We start from the raw sequence: 20,249 nt of genomic DNA, 5'->3' as shown, positions 1-20,249 counted from the left end.
ATTAAAGAATGAAATACATGTAATAAGCAAGCAACATATCATTAATATGAGATTATTTTTCTTTTGTTAGGTAACAGTGACAATGTCTGGTGGAAGAATAGGATTTTTCCAAGGTGATGTTAAATTATTGATGGATGATATCAAAGAACTATCACCAACATTATTTCCATCTGTACCCAGATTACTCAATAGATTCTATGATAAGGTAACACTTATTGTATTTTGTTTATTGTTATACCACCACTTTATTATACGTTCACTTTCTAACTGTCTGTCATGTGTGTCAGTTAATCCGTCCATCCATCAGTCTTTTTGTTAATACCCCTGCTTAAAAAAAGAGGAGGCATACTGTTTACCTCAGTCTGTCCATCCATCTATCTGTCAATTCGTTCATCCCATGAATATTTTTTTATTCCTCTTTCTCAGGAACTACATTACAAGGATTTCTGAAATTTAGTTTCAGGGTTATATGATTAAGCTTTACTGTGTGATGCCTTTTCAAAATCCTCACTCAACAACTTCCTTTTTACCTTATACTTTTAGCAGGGTAGGGGTATCATTAGTGAGCAGTAACTCACAGATTCACTTGTTATAACTGATCTAATGTCAAAAAAAATATCTGAACACCAGATATACAGTAATAACCAGCAACAGTAATAACGATAAACTTAACCACTGCTTCTAGCAACTTATTTGTACATTTATCACAACTTTCAACTGTCAGGTTTTTGCTACAATTTAAAATTAGAATGTCTTTATATTTCCAGGTTGTAGCAGGTGTGAATGAAAGTGCAGTTAAAAAAATGATGTTTGATATGGGAATGAAAAGTAAACAGAAGGAACTTCAAAAGTAAATTAATATTTATTGTATAAATTTTTTATCTGATATAGTACACAAATTCCATTCATATAATTCTTAAGTAATTTACAAAAAAATCTAACACTCAGGATGAAAGGTCATGTCCTCATCAATGTTGGGCAATATAGGGGCTTATTGTAATCATTGACTTTCCATACATCATTACATCTCCTTCAATTCCAATTCAGTAACATAAGATTAGCCAGTTGTTAAATTTTGCATTTTAAAATACATCAATGTCATGTTTCCATTGCTTGACAAAATTTGTGGATGATATTGGAAAGTTTTTTTTTTTAAATAGTCATTTTTAAGGGGGAAAAAAGCAAATATTTTTACTATTACAGTTATGATACTTGAAATCAAAAAGCTGTACTATTCTTAAACAAAAAAAACAATATTTTTAATATTACAACTACTTGCACACACAATTTATAATGTATTATTGTGCAATTTTATGCTTTATTTTTTCCAGAAATGTAATAAGAAATGACAGCATTTATGACAAGTTGGTATTTAAAAAGATCCAACAAGGTTTAGGAGGAAAAGTTCGGCTAATTACTACAGGTTCAGCACCTCTGTCGGCAACAGTATTAGAATTTCTTAGATGCTGTGTTGGTTGTCCGGTAAGTGCCTTTTAGTGTAGGACTATGATAGAATTTCTATGTTTTGTGTTGATTGTCCATTATATTGCCTCTTCTTTTATTTTGTTTTTAAAGGTTTCTTTAATTGTTGGTGTTTTATGCCACTTTCAGCAACCTTAGTTATACCATGGAAGCTTCATATTCATCACATATGCCTTATGGTTTTTATTTCTATCTAGTCAGCTGTTCTTGACATCACTTTAATATGATTTGGCAACTCCTAAAAAAAAATCTTTATCTTTAATCTTGTGATTTTTTTTCAGTTATTACAAGTGAATTAAAAGAACAATATCTTACATTTAGAATCATTTCAATGTATACAATTCTATTTAACAGGGTTCACCTAAGCTAATGTTATCAGCTTTCTGAATAAAGCACAAAATTTACTATCAAATGTTGTTTATTTCAGATAATTGAAGGTTATGGACAGACAGAATCTCATGCTTTATGTTCCATGCAGTTCATAGGAGATGCATCATCAGGTAAATTTAATATCTTTATGTTATTTTGGCCATTTTGTAAAAAAAAGGTGCAATTACATACAATATTTCAGTTTAAAAACACAAAAAGACTTGTGCATTGAAAGATGGTTCAAAGGTTGCATGTAAATTTGAAATGAAATTACAATGATCCATGAAATTGGATATATCGGATAAATATTTTTTTATGTATATTAATGGATTTTCTTTTGGACAGTTTTGAAATTAGCTTTATTATATTGTAAATATTTCTAAGATATATATAGATTCTACCACTGCATCGAGTATGATACGATATTTATCCACTCGAGACAGTTAAATTTTCACTGTCGAGAGTGGATAAATATCGTATTACACGAGATTTGGTGGTGGAATCTGTTTCTCTAATGATTTTCTAACATTATGCAGGCAGACTTATTCCTTCTGTTCGAATGATCTGCCAAAAGATGTGTTCTTTCTATGTGACGTCATCAGGCATGGTCGCCTTTTTTCTTGCCATCACAATAGGAAATTCAGAGGAAAGCAAGATAATTTGACGTCATAATCAGATTTTAACCAATGAAGTACTGAGATCAAACGAACCACACGTTGATTAAATTTTTTTTATACAATGGGTGCAGAAAGGGATAAATTGACGAAGAATTCGAGAAATAGATATATAGATGCTTAATGAGTTATATTTATCTTATCATGCTCTCTCCCTTCCCTCTTGCCAGACCAATGAAACATTATAGATTTAACACACAGAATGCAGGTACAAAAATCTACATAATACTTTTTGATTTTTAGCAAAGAAAATAGTTATATTGTCTTATCAAATCAGGAACACTCCATATTATTAAATGTATTCATTTTGATATGATATATGACCTGTTTGGTAACATTGTACCACTATAATTTTATTGTTTCAGGTAACGTTGGACCACCTATTCCCAGTAACCTTATCAAACTAGATGATGTACCAGATATGAACTACTTTGCTGATCAGAACAAAGGAGAGGTAAGACGTCAGAACAGTTATAGTTCAGTAGCAAACGTTACAAATTAGTTTAAATATTAAGGGGAAAAAAATTATTTTTAGTTCATAATACAATATAATAGGACAATTACAATTATTTAAAATTAGATATAAATTTGTTTTTGTTATATTTAAATATACTTTGTTTGTCATTGATTTATCTCACATTATGACCGAGGGGCCTATATGGTCGAATGGGTCAACTATTCTAAGTACTGTATTACTAGTCTTGTCAACACTGAGTTTATGATTTCTTATCCCACACATGGCGGGTGCGCTCTTCTCCAATCTTAAATGACTAGGGTTGTTAGTTTTCCTATCAAAGGTCAAGGTCCCGCTCTCTCCACCCAAAAATAATGTCTGCCAAAAAATAGCACAATAGTTGTGAAATTGGCACTAAACAATCAATCAATCACATTATGACTGGATTTTTAGAAGGTGGTGATAAATGAAAAATCTTTTGTCCAACTATCTCCAAATAACATCCAAAATATACAAAGTCATTACAAATTTCTTATCTTATTTTGAACCATTAATGGTTAAATTGTTCCAATTAATTGATTTATATTATATGGCTTCAACAATGGAAGAATTATTTGTCAGACATTTTCATTTATGATGATTTAAAATTTCTTTAACAGGTATGCCTACAGGGTCCAAGTGTTTTTGTTGGTTACCTTAATGATGAGGTCAAAACAAAAGAAGTTTTAGACAAGGATGGCTGGCTACATACAGGAGATATTGGAGAATGGTTACCGGTAAGTTTGTTAATTCAATAATATATCATTGTGGTATTGTAATACTTCAATCAATTGAAAAATAATTTTGATTTTGAAAGGAACATATATAGAATTCTTCATGCAGTATAGATTGTTTGTTTAATGTCCAGTAGGAAGCAGATTTGATTAAGATTAACTTTATGGTTCAGTTGCAGATATAAATGTATGATTTATTGTTTTCTCTCTTTTTTTTTTATCTGTTTTCTAAGCATAAATATACTGGCATTCTTTAATGATTACATTTTGCTGAAAATTAAAGTTTGTCTCTTTGACCATTATACTGAAATGTGGTTATATAAAAGTTGAAGTGCTGTATTTTCATATTCACTAAAACTACTATTACATGTATTAGACAATAACCTTGTCTTTTTTCCAGAATGGAACCCTGAAAATTATTGACAGAAAGAAACATATATTTAAGTTAGCACAGGTATGTAATATTCATGACCAAAATATTTGATTAGTGAATTTTCTTCTGTTCTAAAGCATAGATTCAAGAGTTTTTATACGACCGCAAAAATTGAAAATTTTTTGGTCGTATATTGGTATCACGTTGGCGTCGTCCTCTGCGTTGTTGTCGTCGTCGTCATCGTCGTCGTCCAAATACTTTTAGTTTTCGCACTCTAACTTTAGTAAAAATGAATAGAAATCTATGAAATTTTAACACAAGGTTTATGACCACAAAAGGAAGGTTGGGATTGATTTTGGGAGTTTTGGTTCCAATAGTTTAGGAATTAGGGGCCAAAAAAGGGCCCAAATAAGCATTATTCTTGGTTTTCGCACAATAACTTTAGTATAAGTAAACAATGAAATTTAAACACAAGGTTTATGACCACAAAAGGAAGGTTGGTATTGATTTTGGGAGTTGAGGTCCCAACAGTTTAGGAATTAGGGGCCCAAATAAGCATTATTCTTGGTTTTTACACCACAACTTTAGTATAAGTAAATAGAAATCTATGAAATTTAAACACAAGGTTTATGACCATAAAAGGAAGGTTGGGTTTGATTTTGGGAGTTTTGGTCCCAACAGTTTAGGAATAAGGGGCCCAAAGGGTCCAAAATTGAACTTTGTTGGATTTCATCAAAAATTAAATAATTGGGGTTCTTTGATATGCCAAATCTAACTGTGTATGTAGATTCTTAATTTTTGGTCCCGTTTTCAAATTGGTCTACATTAAGGTCCAAAGGGTCCAAAATTAAACTTAGTTGGATTTTAACAAAAAATGAATCCTTGGGGTTCTTTGATATGCTGAATCTAAAAATGTACTTAGATTTTTTATTATTGGCCCAGTTTTCAAGTTGGTCCAAATCGGGGTCCAAAATTAAACTTTTTTTTTTTGTTTGATTTCATCAAAAATTGAATAATCTAACTGTGTATGTAGATTCTTAATTTTTGGTCCCGTTTTCAAATTGGTCTACATTAAAGTCCAAAGGGTCCAAAATTAAACTCTGTTTGATTTTAACAAAAATTGAATTCTTGGGCTTTTTTGATATGCTGAATCTAAACATGTACTTAGATTTTTGATTATGGGCCCAGTTTTCAAGTTGGTTCAAATCAGGATCCAAAATTATTATATTAAGAAATTTTTCTCATTTCAGATTTCATAAATAAAAAGAAAATTTCTTCAAACATTTTTTTTGAGAGGATTAATATTCAACAGCATAGTGAATTGCTCAAAAGGCAAAAAAAATATTTTAAGTTCATTAGACCACATTCATTCTGTGTCAGAAACCTATGCTGTGTCAACTATTTAATCACAATCCAAATTTAGAGCTGAATCCAGCTTGAATGTTGTGTCCATACTTGCCCCCAACTGTTCAGGGTTCAACCTCTGCGGTCGTATAAAGCTGCGCCCTGCAGAGCATCTGGTTAAATATGTCTCTGATAACCCTTGATATGCTGTAAATTTGTTGTGTGCAATTTTTTTGGATATTCAAGAATAGACATAATGTGACTAATTATTTTGAAAAATCTGCACAATGTTCTATATTTCAGTTATCAGAATGCAAGTTCTTATTGCGATTCTCACCTAATTCAGTCGCCTTATTTACATAATAAAAACTTCACAATAATTTCTGAAATACTCTGTCAGGGCTTTATTCTTTATGAATAGATGTAATATAAAGTGTTTTCAATGTTTCCTTTATTTGATAGGGAGAATATATAGCACCAGAGAAAATAGAAAACATTTATGTTAGATCAACATTGGTAGCACAAATATTTGTGCATGGTGATAGCTTGAAGGTATGTAAATAAGGCATACACAACACATTACAAATTCAAAAATACTATGTTAGACTTTACTTTCTCTCCAAATGACCTTCAAGATAAGCTGCAAGTTCAATATTAAAAGTATTTGTTTTGTCAGAACATTGATGCTAAACATATATAGACATATAAGTATTTAAGCAGATACACCTTTGAGAAACTGACCATGAGATATAAGATAAAGGTAACATGATACATATACCACAGTTGAGTGTCTGACCATTATCAGATACTGATTGACCTTCTTGATGAATGATGTGTCTAGGAGTATAACAGTCTTCCATAGACATTACTAAGATGAAGCTGACATATACAGGTAGTCATGTTTCAGTGACATAAGTTAACTTCAGATGTTAGATACCAAGATATAATAGTCATAAGACTTTTATGCTGATGTATTTTTCATGCTTCACTGATTTGGTCAAATTTTCTGAGATTTATTTCTCCGATACAGTTTGACCTAAAATATTCTTAGTGTCCTGAAAATTCATGAAATAATTGCCACAAAAAAACTGTTTTCTTTTACAGTGTATTTAATACACCTTTTTAAGGAAAAAAATGGGTAAAAGTTCTATTTTGAAATAGATTATCAATACATTATGTTTTTATCTTTTCTTCAGGCTAGTTTAGTAGCAGTTTGTGTACCAGATCCTGAAGTGTTACCAAGTTATGCAAAGTCAAACTTTAATATAACAGGATCAATGGAAGAATTAGTCAAAAATCCAGTATGTATATCTAGTAATATTAAGGTCAGAGTTTAAGATATTGAAGAAAATCAATAGACTTTCCAGATGTCAACCTAAATTTTATTAGAGGATTAGGCTAGGCGGTAGACTCTTTTTTATTGATGGGAAAACTGTGTCTTTGGAGATTATGTCAGCAATTTCTATTGTAGTAGGAGTTGATTCATTCCTGGCTCATTATTTGCATAAAAGTGACATGGTACATTGCATCTTTTAAGAATTTAAATATAACTTGTTGATGGCATATCGGAATGGTTTACATCTCATATTTGAATTGATAACTTTAACTAATAAACCAATCATCTTGAAGTCTCAGGAATGTGTAGACAAAGGGATGACAGCACCTTCAACAAAAATATAGAATTCTGTCCTATTTTTATGCCTCGTCTACATTACAATATTTACCACATTAGGGTTTATGACTCAGATTTTGCAGCTTACTAAATATGGAACTGGGATAGTGTGAGCACCCTTAGCATGGTGTGCTGTGGCCATATGTTCTTGTTTATTCTTTAATAATTATTAGGAAAAAGTTAAATAACCTCTAAACATATACTAATTACAAAATATTTATATAAATAACATTGATTTTTTTCTTTTTAGGAAATAAAGAAGGCCATATTAGCAGATCTGACAAAACTAGGAAAGAGTGGTGGATTACATTCATTTGAACAGGTTTGTTTACTTATCTTTTTATAAGTTCTTACATTTAACCCAAAGTATTTTCTTTACAAAGATAACCCTGTCATTTATTCACTTATAGAAAGTGAGATCATAATATGTGCATCTTCAATGCGGAAAAGAATCAGTCATTATCTCTTGTGTCTATCTTTTTACAAAATATGAATATAGAATTATAAAGAGAAATAGAGTAGCAAGATTTACTAGTCAATTATTAGCAATAATGAAAACATTGCAAAATGTAGGTATTTACAAAACTGTGTCTAGTAGGTATTGGTTAAAAATTAATTTTATGCAGTACTTGAAGTCTTAGTCCACAGGATAGTAAATTTCTATGGCCCATTTATAATGCCCCATTCATGGGCATTATGTTTTCTGGTCTGTGTTTCTGTTCGTCTGTTCGTTCGTTCGTCCATCCGTCTGTCCCGCTTCAGGTTAACATTTTTGATGGAGGTAGTTTTTGATGAAGATGAAGTCCAATCAACTTGAAACTTAGTACACATGCTTCCTATGATATGTGTGATATGATCTTTTTAATTTTAATGCCAAATTAGAGTTTTTACCCCATTTTCACAGTCTACTGAACATAGAAAATGATAGTGCAGATAGGGCATCTGTGTTCTTGTTTCTTCTCTTTTCAAATAAATTCATTTTGTCAATATCTTTTTTTTTTTCAGGTGAGAGATATTTATGTACATCCAGAATTATTTTCTGTGGAGAACGGACTATTAACACCAACATTTAAAGCCAAAAGACAGGACTTGAAAAAGGTTTTCCAACCTCAGATTGATGAAATGTATACAAAATTACAATAATCTCTTTGTGGAATTTGTATCACGTGTAAGATTGTGTTCACATGTGGTTTACAAACAAATAAATAAAATATTTCTGTGTTAAGATTTGCACAAGTGCATGTATTCCATTATGGTATATAAGTTTCTAGTGTTACAATTTATTTAAGACAATACTGGCATGAATAAAATCAAAACAGTTTCTACATCCATAATAAATGATAATTCATGATTCATTATTGACAATTTCACAAAACTTAGCTAAACATTATTTATATTTTTTAACAACTTTCACTTGCTTCAGAATTTAATATATTTAATTTTTACATATCAGTAGTTCATTAATATTCAAATAAAACCAGTGTCTTACTACAGAATCACTGTCACCTTCATATTTATCTCATTAATGTGTTAAAAGAAATAAATTAAAAAAAACATTGATGCTACATACATTTTGGTGTACTTGATAGAATCTTTGTTAGATCAAACAGCCAACAACAATTTTTAGAATTTTGTTGTCTAAAACCAAGAATTAAACGTTCACATTACCTGATATGGTTCATTTGAAGTATTTTGGGACACTGTTGTACTTTACTTCAGTTTGCCTTTCAATAAAAAAGGCATTCGAAAAATATTATTATGAGCATGGTATTATAATGCATTCAGATGCTTGCATAAGAATTGTCTCAGAAATGTAATATATGTGTTTGTGAATGTTTGTTTTTTTTTTAAACAAATGTATATGGTGAAATATTCAAGAAAGTTTGCTATGCCAGAATTGGAATTTATGGAAAATTTGCTTAACTCATTATCTGTATAGTTAAAACCTGTATTTTCAAGTATTGATACAATTGTAGCAGCTTTAGCTATTACTATAGGAACATATAATGTTTGCTGTGTTTAGTATGTGATCACTTGATTAGAAATTCTGTTCTTGGAATGAAATATGGTGATAGTTTGCAAATGGGTTATGAGTTATAACTTGAGAGTATATTATATGTAGTGGTGTCTGAAAGGAAAATCTTATTGGTTTATATGATATTTAAATGTGATAGCCCAGGAAGATATCATTTTAAAGAAAATGAGAAAAAAAAATTGGATGGATTTCTAGTTTAATAGTGACTTATACAACTATGTTCTGTGCAACGAAAAATTGAGGTTGTAACATCATCTAAAATGTTTTATTACCATAAATTGGTCATTTCATATGTACACAATTCTAAACATTGGCATCTATATATAATCATAAAAACATGCACATTTTAATAAATAAGCTAATTATTGTAAAATTTAATTTTGTATTTAAAACTAGTTTTGAATCATTTTTTTTTACCCTTAAACATTATTTTTGTTTCAAAGGCATTTTATATATTCTCCGGTTTCTGCTAGTATCTGTTAAAAAGATAATTCAACACATTACTTGGTCTGCTTTTTTCTCCTAAATTAAAACAACATACAAATTAAATGTTTGGTGTCCATACAACTTTGACTGTTATGAAGGAATTCAGATGAGAGGTAAAAATTCTGTTTTAAAATGCATGTTATGTTTGGGAATTCTAACATCTTGTGAACACTATAAATCTGAGTGACAATGTGAAGAAAAGTTCATGAAAAAGTAGATTACACAGATAGTTTCCAATCATTGTAATACATTTTGTAAAATGGCAGTGTGAACATTTATAAACTAACATAATGTTTTTAAAAGGGTCTGTTAAATTATTGGAGACCAAAAAATCGTTGATATTTGTTGTGATAAGCGTCATTGTAAGTAATACTCTGTTTTGTTCTATAGACAATACTAATCCGAGAAGTTTGCTCTACAATGGAGTTTTTCCTAGGGAGCTAGGAAGAAAATTTTGTGGGTAAGGGACATAAATTAATGTATATTTCTTGTTATTTTTATTATTTTTATTAATTTAACTATTCATTAAATGGAGACATCGATTGTTGTGATGTTACAAATTTTAGTATAAAATCTTAAAAGTGCTACAACTTATTATTGCATCATTATGTTTTGGTTGGTATCTTATGTCTAGAAAATGCCTGGCATTTGTTTTTGTAAAATGCTTAAACATGTTTGTTTTGGTTTTCATTAAAATTCAATTTGTTAATTGTTATTTCTTTACAAAAACTGGAGTGTTTCAATAAATATTTACAGTGAAAGGTGTTGGTATATGTAGAGACTTAGGAGTTCAATGTATCATGTAAAATTCAAATACCAAATAATACCATAATTCTGATGTGAATCACATATATCAGATATATACACCAGCTTCAACACTAAGTACACAACACATTATTCTGCTTACAGGAATGTAACAAGAACATGGTATAGATTTTACAGATTCACATGATATAGATATAAGAAGATGTGGTATGAGTGCCAATGAGACATCTCTCCATCCATGTCAAAATTTATAAAAGTAAACCATTATGTCAAAGTAAGGTTTCACTATGGAGCTTTGGGTCACGCTGAACAGGAAGCTATAAAGGGCCCTAAAAGTTACTAGTGTAAATCATTCAAACTGGAAAACCAACGAAAAAATCTATATAAAAACAAGAAACATGAAAAGCTTATGAACCACATCAACAAATGACAACTACTGAACAACCGATTATTTTAACACTGGTACAAATACCACAAAAAATCTGAATGGCTGCATTCTCATATGGCAATATGACTTAATTTGGAAAATATGATGAAAGGGGTAAGTAAAAAAAACCCAAGCACATACCTCAAATCAGCTGATTTGTTAGTGCTTTTATGCCCTACCTAGGGGCATTATGTTTTTTGGTCTGTCTGTCTCTTCAGTTGTTTGTCCATCCGTCTGTACCGCTTCAGGTTTAAGTTTAGTTTTTCTGTTTTTTATTATGCCCCATTTATGGGCATTATGTTTTCTGGTCTGTGCGTCCGTTCATGGGTCTGTTCGTTTGTTTGTCTGGCCGTCTGTCCCACTTAAGGTTAAAGGTTTTGGTTAAAATTTTTTGGTCATGGTAGTTCTTGATGAAGTTGAAGTCCAATCAACTTTAAACTTAGTACACATGTTCCCTATAATATGATCTTTCTTATTTTAATGCCAAAATGTATAAAGCATTCAGGTCTTCTTACTGCTGAAATATTAGCTGTTAAGCAGTTGGCCAACACCACTGCCAGATTACTATCCCTATGTCTTGCTTTCTGTGACTTGCAGGCTTGACAAAAACTGGCCTCAAAATGTAACCATACATACCATATGGCTATCTCTAATTTCTTTTCATGATAAACTGATCATAATTAAAAGGTTTTGAATGACAAAATTTTAGTTTTGAGTTATTTCCCTTGACTGTTATTTTGAAGAGATAAAATGTTGATTTTCTTGGCTGCTATTTGAAGGGAACAACAGTTGATTTTCTTGGCTGCTATTTTGAAGGGAACAACAGTTGATTTTCTTGGCTGCTATTTTGAAGGGAACAACAGTTGATTTTCTTGGCTGCTATGTTGAATTTCTTATTACACTAAAGTAGCCATATTGAAACATGCACAGGTATGATATAAGGGATCCTAACTGAATCAAAGTGATGAATAATGCAATGCTGAAAGAAAACGAAAAAAGTTCAGGAAAAGAATGTGTCCATAGTACATGGATTACACACTATCATTTTCTATGTTCAGTGGACCGTGAAAGTGGGGTCAAAACTCTTATTTGGCATAAACATAAGAAAGTTCACAATCTAGTTAAAATTAAATTTCTGCACTCGCTCATTTTTAATGCTTGGTTGCTGCGTGGGAGCACACATAAAATAAAATGCTTCACCGAGCCCAGCCTGGTACGACTACAAATGTCCAACCCTAAACAAATTTGGACACAATAGTCAAGCTGAATACTGTCTAAATTTGGATTGTGATAAAAATTTTGACATATAAATATAGGTTTCTGACACAACAAAAATGTGGTCAAAGATCATACAAATCTATTGTGCAATGCTGTACAATTGAAGATTTCTTTTTGAAACTTTTCAAAAATTTCGAAATTTGAAAACCTTGTAGTACAATTTCAGATAGATCCATACACTTAAACACAAGTTATTGTCTGGAAACTAGAAAAATGCTTCTTTTTGGCCCCTCATTACTACATGTCTGGTGCAATTAACCCTAAACTCAAAATCCCACCCTTTCCTTTGTTATAGGGGCCTCAGTGGCTGAGTGGTCTAAGTAGTTACTACTGTAATCACTAGCCAGTCAACATTGAGGTTGTGAGTTCGAACCCCGCTCGTGCGGGTGTACTGGACTCCAATCTTAATTGACTAAGATTGTCAGTTTTTGTCGAGCCTGCAACTTTTGTTGCAGAAAGCTCGACATAGGGATAGTGATCCGGCGGCGGCGGCTACGGCGGCGGTGTTAGCTAACTTCTTAAAAGGTTTATATTTTAGAAGGTGAAAGACCTGGATGCTTCATACTTTGTATATAGATGCCTCATGTTACGAAGTTTCCGTCAGTCACATGTCCAATGTCCTTGACCTCAATTTCATGGTTCAGTGACCACTTGAAAAAAAAGTTCAGAATTTTTGTAATGTTGAATTCTCTCTTATTATAAGTAATAGGATAACTATATTTGGTATGTGCGTACCTTGCAAGGTCCTCATGCCCGTCAGACAGTTTTCACTTGACCTCAACCTCATTTCATGAATCAGTGAACAAGGTTAAGTTTTGGTGGTAAAGTCCATATCTCAGATACTATAAGCAATAGGGCTAGTATATTTGGTGTATGGAAGGACTGGAAGGTGTATATGTCCAACTGGCAGGTGTCATCTGACCTTGACCTCATTTTCATGGTTCAGTGGTTATAGTTAAGTTTTTGTGTTTTGGTCTGTTTTTCTCATACTTTATGCAATAGGTTTACTATATTTGTTGTATGGAATGATTGTAAGGTGTACATGTGTAGCGGGCAGATGTCATCTGACCTTGACCTTATTTTCATGGTTCAGTGGTCAAAGTTAAGTTTTTAAGTTTTGGTCTTTTTATCTAATATTATATGCCAAAGGTGAACTATATTTGGTGTATGGAAATATATTATGATCTATGTCAGTCCCGCAGGTTTTATTTGACCATGACCTCAATTGCACGGTTCATTGCACAAAGTTAAGTTTTGTGTTTTGGTCTATTTTTCTTAAACTATAAGTAGTAGGTCAACTATATTTGTTGTATGGAAGCTTTGTTAGCTGTACATATCTGCCTGGCATGGTTAATCTGACCTTGACCTCATTTTCATGGTTCATTGGTCTTTGCTTAGCTATCTTGGTTAATGTTAAGTTTATGTGACAGTTGTAATAAAGCTTTATACTTAGGACTATCAACATAATATCAATGATTAGTAAAGAAGGCGAGACATTTCAGTGTGTGCACTCTTGTCCTATCAAAGGTCTGTGGCAATTTCAGAGAGATCCATACACTTACACACAAGTTATTATCTGGAAACTTGAAAAATGCTTGTTTTTGGCTCTTAATTCCTAAACTGTTAGCCCCATAACCCCTTTAAAGAATCCCAACCTTCTACTTGTGGCATTTAACATTGTGGTACAATTTCAGAGCAATCGAAATACTTCTACCCAAATTATTATCTTAAAACTAGAACAAGAGTGCACATGCTGAAATGTCTCGCCTTCTTTACTGATCATTGTTGACAGTCTTAAATATACACGACATCATACGATTATATGATCCCAAAATAATTTTTGCAGTCGTATAAAAAATGATTGAGTGATGAGATTTACTTTAATCAGATTGGAAAGTTCATATCATAGTGAATATGTGTACTAAGTTTTAAGTTGATTAGACTTCAACTTCATCAAAAACTACCTTGACCAAAAACTTTAATCTGTAGTTGAAAAGACAGAGGAACAGACAAACAGACAGATGCCCAACCACAAAACATAATGCCCCTAGGTAGGGCATAAAAACTCTTTTTCTAGAGTTTAGTGATCGGTATCAATATAACTAGTTGGATTTGGTTGATTTACAAGTTATTTGCACACTTAAATCTCCAGCATGACCACAAAAGGGAAGTAACACTTGCTCAATTGTGTCAATCGAAATCTATCTACATTTAGCTATTTACATGTAGTAGATAGTGTCTCAAGAGGGATTAAATTTTACACAAATTCAAACTCTGCAGGCGACTTGTTAAAATCCGGCTATCAACAAACATAATAACATGTATTTTGATTGCTTTTATTATGTAACTATTTTTACAGCGTCTAAACAATTGTATGTTCTGAATATGTTAACAGTAATTATCAGTATTAAACACGTTGATTATTTCGTTATCATCACCGTATACATCAGCACATAAACTGAGCCAGCATGATGTCATCAATATAATATTTAAACCAAAACAGAAATGTTGAGTTGATGTGATTGAAGAATGAAATAAGCAAAATACTATACAATTAGTATTCCTTTTTTGGCACTTTACCATAATGAGATTAAGATTGAGAGAGAACATTGTAATAAGTCAATCACATTGTAATACCGGTAAGTCAATCCTCTACATGAAATCACAGGAATGTCTAACAAAGCCCTATTGAGACGATATATATTGATGAACAGACACAAGACAGACAAAATGAACTGTTTTATAAAAAGAACACATTTCAATAAGACATCATTGTTTTAGAAACTGTTGTTTCACATTTAATTACATTGTACTGTTCTGTTGAAACAAGTTAACTTTCAGTTATCAATTAATCAGCAAGTAAATTTCTTTTCTATTCTTTTTGTTTCAAATTAAGCCCATACATAAAGACTTAAAATTTTTTCCCTAATAATGTCTAAACATAATGTATTTTAAAAGAAAATAAACATTCCAGTTCTTCTTTAACCCAAAATCTTAAGAGTGAAACTAATTGTACTGATATGGTTTATATGACTTTAAAGTATATTTTTGTGAAAAAAAATCTGATGGTCCAAATTTTTCAAACGCTAATGCGTTCTGTTAGCTTTTTCTCCAATACCATAGTCAATATATAAAATGTTACCAAGGTTTTCAACAACAAAAATCTTGTATTGGAAGCAAACAAATCTATTTGATTTTTTAAAATTAAAGCTGATCTGAAATTTTAGAATTAAAGTTTTTAAACCTAATCACTATTCACTGATTGTATTAGTATATATATTCTACTCTATTTTATGACGTGATTGTAGTATAACAACAACTTGTATAAATATCACAACCTGGGATAATTTTAGTATAAAAATACAGTTATGTACATCATTCTATTCATTCCATTAAAAATATCAACTATACAAGTGAAATTTAGAAGTTACAAAACTATTATAAACGCACTGTAAATTAGAAGTTACAAAACTTATCATAAAAATGTACTATAAATAATGCCTGTATGTTGCAACACTTATCTAAAAATGCTAATCATATATCAAATTGTTATAATTTCAATCCTTTTTTAAACTACACTCTTTTAAAGTCTTAACAACCAATGAAACCTTACTATAGGTAAACGTTTTGTTACAAATACCATCTTCCCATGAATAATGCTTGAATTGGTGGTCTCATGGTTTTAAGTGTGTTATCCCAGCCAGTCATACTGAAATCTTAAAAAGTTAGATTTTTTTGCTTTAAGCATGCTCAGCATGTAAAAATAAGATATAATTCACTTAAAATGTCACACATATAGTAATATGTAAATTATATCAACCATAAAATATTTTTAAATTTCTACATTTTTTAGATTTTTTTTGAAAATGTCTTCAGTCAGAAGTTAAAAGGGTCTTGAATGATTTTTTCACCCCCAACAATTGGTAAAATAAAGTTGACTTATTTGTAAAATAAAAAAATCATTTAACTGCATGGTTCTAAAAAAACAAAAGTCCATAATAATAAAATAATATAAATTAAAACCTGAATATCAGTCTAAAATAGGTGGTCATCATGTCCAGTGATGTCACCTTTAAAGCAATAATTACACAGTAATCTTTCTAAAAATAGATTTCATCCAGCTCTTCTATTCCTTAACTTCAGTGAACCTTAGATAAGACAGAATAATTATTAATGTATTTCTCTTTTCATTAATCAATTAAAATTAAAAATAAGTGCAAATTCTATGTCAAATAAGACTAACATTTATGATATTATAAAAAAAAAAAAAATAAGTTCACAAAAATTTAATTTGATACAAAATTGGAATATAAAGGATCAGATCTGAATATTTTTATAAAGGGTATACTACAATTTCAATACATAAATTAACAAGAATGTGTCCCAAGAACACTGATGCCCCACTTTTTGTTCATTGAACCATGAAATTGGGGTAAAAACTCTAATTTGGCATTACAATTAGAAAGATCCTATCATAGGGAACATGTGTACTAAGTTTCAAGTTGATTGGACTTCAACTTCATCAAAAACTAACTTGACCAAAAACTTTAACTTGAAGCGGGACGAATAGATGGACAAACAGACAGACGAACGAGCGAACGAACAGACGGATGAACGAACGAACAAACAATCGGACCCAAAGACCAGAAAACATAATGCCCCTCTACTATCGTAGGTGGGGCATAAAAAGTGTTTTGAATATAAAATTAAATGTGCATTAAACTTAAGCATTGAAAAATACATTGCTATATGCAAGTTACAAATTTGTCTCTACTTCACAAAAAACATTTTCAAAACTTGTCATTGTTACATAACACTGTAATTATAATTTAAATATTACTCCTGTCAGCTATATTTCTAGGTGGGAATTATAAAATGCAATATTTAAAATAAATGTTATTTTTCATTGGTATGTTATAGAATATATCAAAGCATATTTTTTTTCGACATATCTAGAATGTCGACCATATTCTTAAACAATTATAGACAGAAATGATAACCAATTTAGATTTATATTAAAGCAACAATATTTAGAAAAATAAACTTAGGGGCATATTGAATTGTATGAGGGAATTATTAAACACATCAATATGATGTGTCAATATTCTAGCTCAACAATTTTGTAATCATTAACAAAACAAAGACACACACACGATATGACATACAATTTTCTTAATTGTGTATTTTTTTCAACATGCTGCCTTTCAACGGTTTACATTTTTTAATCATTTGTTCGTTATATTGCATTTCAAATCAAATCCTACACCGGTAAAAAATTGGAAAAAATGAAGAAAGTAATGGTTAAAATGTACACACTTGTATTAACTTTAAAATTCAACTGTTTCATTGTTCATTAAAAGTTAAAACATGTCAAACTTATCCTTGTCAAAAAGGTCTTTTTCTTAATTCCAAACCAGAAAAAATGAAAACTTAAAAGTAAAGCAAATACATTGTTAAATATCACATATCAATTTTATTCATTTTAAAGCTTTATTCTTTACATTGAGTATTTGACATCAATATTCTTTGTTAACAAATCCATAAATTACATTCACCATATTCAATTGTATGATGCACAGAAAAATATTATCATTCTAAAGAGAAATTTGTCATATATATATACAAGTCACAATCATACATTTTCAGATACACAAAATTTATAATAGGAATAAAAGCACCATAGCAATGGTTCAATATGAACAATTCCATGAGATTTAAAAAAAAATAATCTAAAAACTACACTGAGTTCACACATTTTTCTACTTAATATACTAGTATATATGAAAACTAAGAAACACTAAAATTAAAATTTGTCAAATTACATTAAATGCTTGTTTTGATGTGTAAAACACCATAAGAAGCAAATACATATAAGTGTATTAAAAAAATTGTCGAAAAATAGTATCTTCATTTAAAAAAAAGTTAAGAATAAACTGCATACTTGCTAAAAAATAATTAATCTTAGGCTATAAAAAATTAACTGGAACTCCGATGCTGAATTCTAAAAAAAAAAAAAACAGGGTTGGGAAGATAGTCATTATTTGTTCTACTATAAAATGGGGTCTTTGAATGTGATCATATTTTAGTTGATTTTGTGTCCTGTTTTAAAGTGAAAAAATGAAACACACTCATATAAAACATTTACACACAAAAAATAAATAAATTAAAATGCATACATTTTAATTGTACAATATTTTTACACCTCATTAAACAATATGTTTGGTATGTGAATAGTTCAAGTCTAACACACTTGAAATTTGAAAAGATTCATATAGCGACAAAATTACTTTACGAAGTATATGTATGACTATAAATTGTAGTTTGTCTTTTTGCCAGCTTTTGAATGTGACCCTTTATTAATCAACAACATATTTAAAAATCTATTGAATGTTTCTGGAGTTACCATAAATAAACACTCTTGAAACAAGTGCTGATAACTCCACCACTACCTCCTTAATGAAACTGCTAAAATATGTCAGCACCAAATTATTCCAATTTACAATAAGAATTTTCTAATATGATCATAAGTATTAGTCATAAGATTTCTTTAAATTCATTAATCTATACAAAAGCTTAAGGAATATTTAAGGTATTTCCTTGCCTTGATAGTTTCAATGAAACTTGTACAAAATTCAATCAACAGATTTGTTCCCATTTTTCATGACAGGAAAACAACAGATTTCCCAACATGCATCAGTGAGATTCAGAAAATTAATCACATAGGGTCTATGGTATCAATAAAACTTGTCATATTTCAATCACTTAATTCTTTTTCTAACCAGTCTGGTATCCTATACTTGTGTTTACTTAGAAGTTTGGATAATGCTACATTATTTTTTCTGTAAAACTGTTTTAAGAATTCCACTGATGTTTCGTTCATTGGAGGGTAATGCCGACCTTTGCTGCGACCCAAGCAATCACTTTTGTTGGTTGATGAAACTTGGCAGAAAAATCCTTTCTTTGAATCAAACCTGTTAAAAAAATTAAATAAATTTGGTTTCATTTGGCAATATTTAATTATTTCCCCTTATACCAAACTACAGTCATTTCTGTAATGGTTTCAAAAGGTATCTTTGAATATAAATTTTTCATGAAGAATCCAAAATAAAATAAAGTTTTATCCTAGCAGCTCATACTTGTCAGTTGTTTTAAACTGTGACAGGAATAAAAAAACATTTGGATATAACCCTTTTCTTCTGTTCTACCTACCTTAAATAGTCATTATAATCATAATGCGGTTCTATATGTAAAAATCTTTGGACATTGTGCATTACAGCTACTGGATTACTTTTTAACCGACCTCCATCAATTATAAAAATCTAAAAAAATAATTGACATGGATTAGTACTCTTATCTAAGGTCTAACCATATACATCCTACTGATTCATAAATTCCTCTTTTTTTTTATAAACTAAATCAATTAATTTCATTGCCATTTTACTGTTAAAAATTTATTCAATCTGCAACTTCATCTAAGTATCCCTTTATATCAATTATTGAATATTTGGCAAAAACATTTAGGAGACAAAAATATATAAATTCATGGCCATGAGGGAGTACATATACATGTCATCTGTCAATGTCTTTTGTCACAAACAATACAAAAATGGTTAGGTTGAGTAAAGTTTTGCTGTGGGTGATTGTTTTTTTACCTGCTGAAGGACATATTTCTCAATACATTCAGGTAAAACCCATTAACATGATAATAATACCATAATAATATGTCAGGAAAGTGCTGCTAAATCATAACAGTTAATCAATATCCTTACAGTCAGTTTTTACCATATGGTGATTGTTTGCATCTTTGACTAAATAATTTCACTAACCTGTCTGGAGGGGAAAAATTCTAACCATTTTTGTAAATGCTGGACATATATTCCTGGTATGAGTGACCTATTTCGTAATTCTCTCACTTTCCTAGGAGCACTGTCTGGAGCAGTGATGATCTCATGAAATGTATAGTTGCCTGCTATGTGATCACCATGAGCTTGCATATGCTGTAAGAAAAGGAAAAATCACAATTGAAACATTTACTAGACATGCTAAATGCAGTACATATAAATTCTTTTAATCAAGTGTAACCTAATTTTGATGGGGAAATCTAAAACAGTTGCATT

The 20,249-nt window shown here is 30.4% G+C and overlaps 2 protein-coding genes across 11 annotated transcripts in view; one reads left to right on the top strand and one right to left on the bottom strand.

The window, feature by feature from the left end:
* Positions 1-10,371, top strand: part of LOC143045664 (long-chain-fatty-acid--CoA ligase 1-like) — a 51,551-nt gene extending 41,180 nt beyond the window's left edge. For all 7 annotated transcript variants that reach the window (XM_076218330.1, XM_076218331.1, XM_076218329.1 and 4 more), the window contains 11 exons: positions 71-205; positions 768-850; positions 1,332-1,482; positions 1,910-1,982; positions 2,891-2,979; positions 3,639-3,755; positions 4,153-4,206; positions 5,932-6,021; positions 6,666-6,770; positions 7,392-7,463; positions 8,147-10,371. In XM_076218330.1, coding sequence (XP_076074445.1) covers positions 71-205; positions 768-850; positions 1,332-1,482; positions 1,910-1,982; positions 2,891-2,979; positions 3,639-3,755; positions 4,153-4,206; positions 5,932-6,021; positions 6,666-6,770; positions 7,392-7,463; positions 8,147-8,284 — 1,107 coding nt within the window. In that variant the 3' untranslated portion in view covers positions 8,285-10,371. The remainder of the gene's footprint in view (positions 1-70; positions 206-767; positions 851-1,331; positions 1,483-1,909; positions 1,983-2,890; positions 2,980-3,638; positions 3,756-4,152; positions 4,207-5,931; positions 6,022-6,665; positions 6,771-7,391; positions 7,464-8,146) is intronic.
* A 4,083-nt stretch (positions 10,372-14,454) lies between these two features.
* LOC143045661 (bifunctional heparan sulfate N-deacetylase/N-sulfotransferase-like) overlaps positions 14,455-20,249 on the bottom strand; it is a 31,822-nt gene continuing 26,027 nt past the window's right edge. For all 4 annotated transcript variants that reach the window (XM_076218323.1, XM_076218321.1, XM_076218322.1 and 1 more), the window contains exons 11-13: positions 19,959-20,129; positions 19,342-19,451; positions 14,455-19,103 (exon numbers count right to left, since the gene is read on the bottom strand). In XM_076218323.1, coding sequence (XP_076074438.1) covers positions 18,887-19,103; positions 19,342-19,451; positions 19,959-20,129 — 498 coding nt within the window. In that variant the 3' untranslated portion in view covers positions 14,455-18,886. The remainder of the gene's footprint in view (positions 19,104-19,341; positions 19,452-19,958; positions 20,130-20,249) is intronic.

The sequence above is a fragment of the Mytilus galloprovincialis genome, chromosome 9, assembly GCF_965363235.1.
Source record: "Mytilus galloprovincialis chromosome 9, xbMytGall1.hap1.1, whole genome shotgun sequence".
NCBI classification, from domain to species: domain Eukaryota; kingdom Metazoa; phylum Mollusca; class Bivalvia; order Mytilida; family Mytilidae; genus Mytilus; species Mytilus galloprovincialis.
This window is presented reverse-complemented; position numbering and strand designations above follow the sequence as displayed.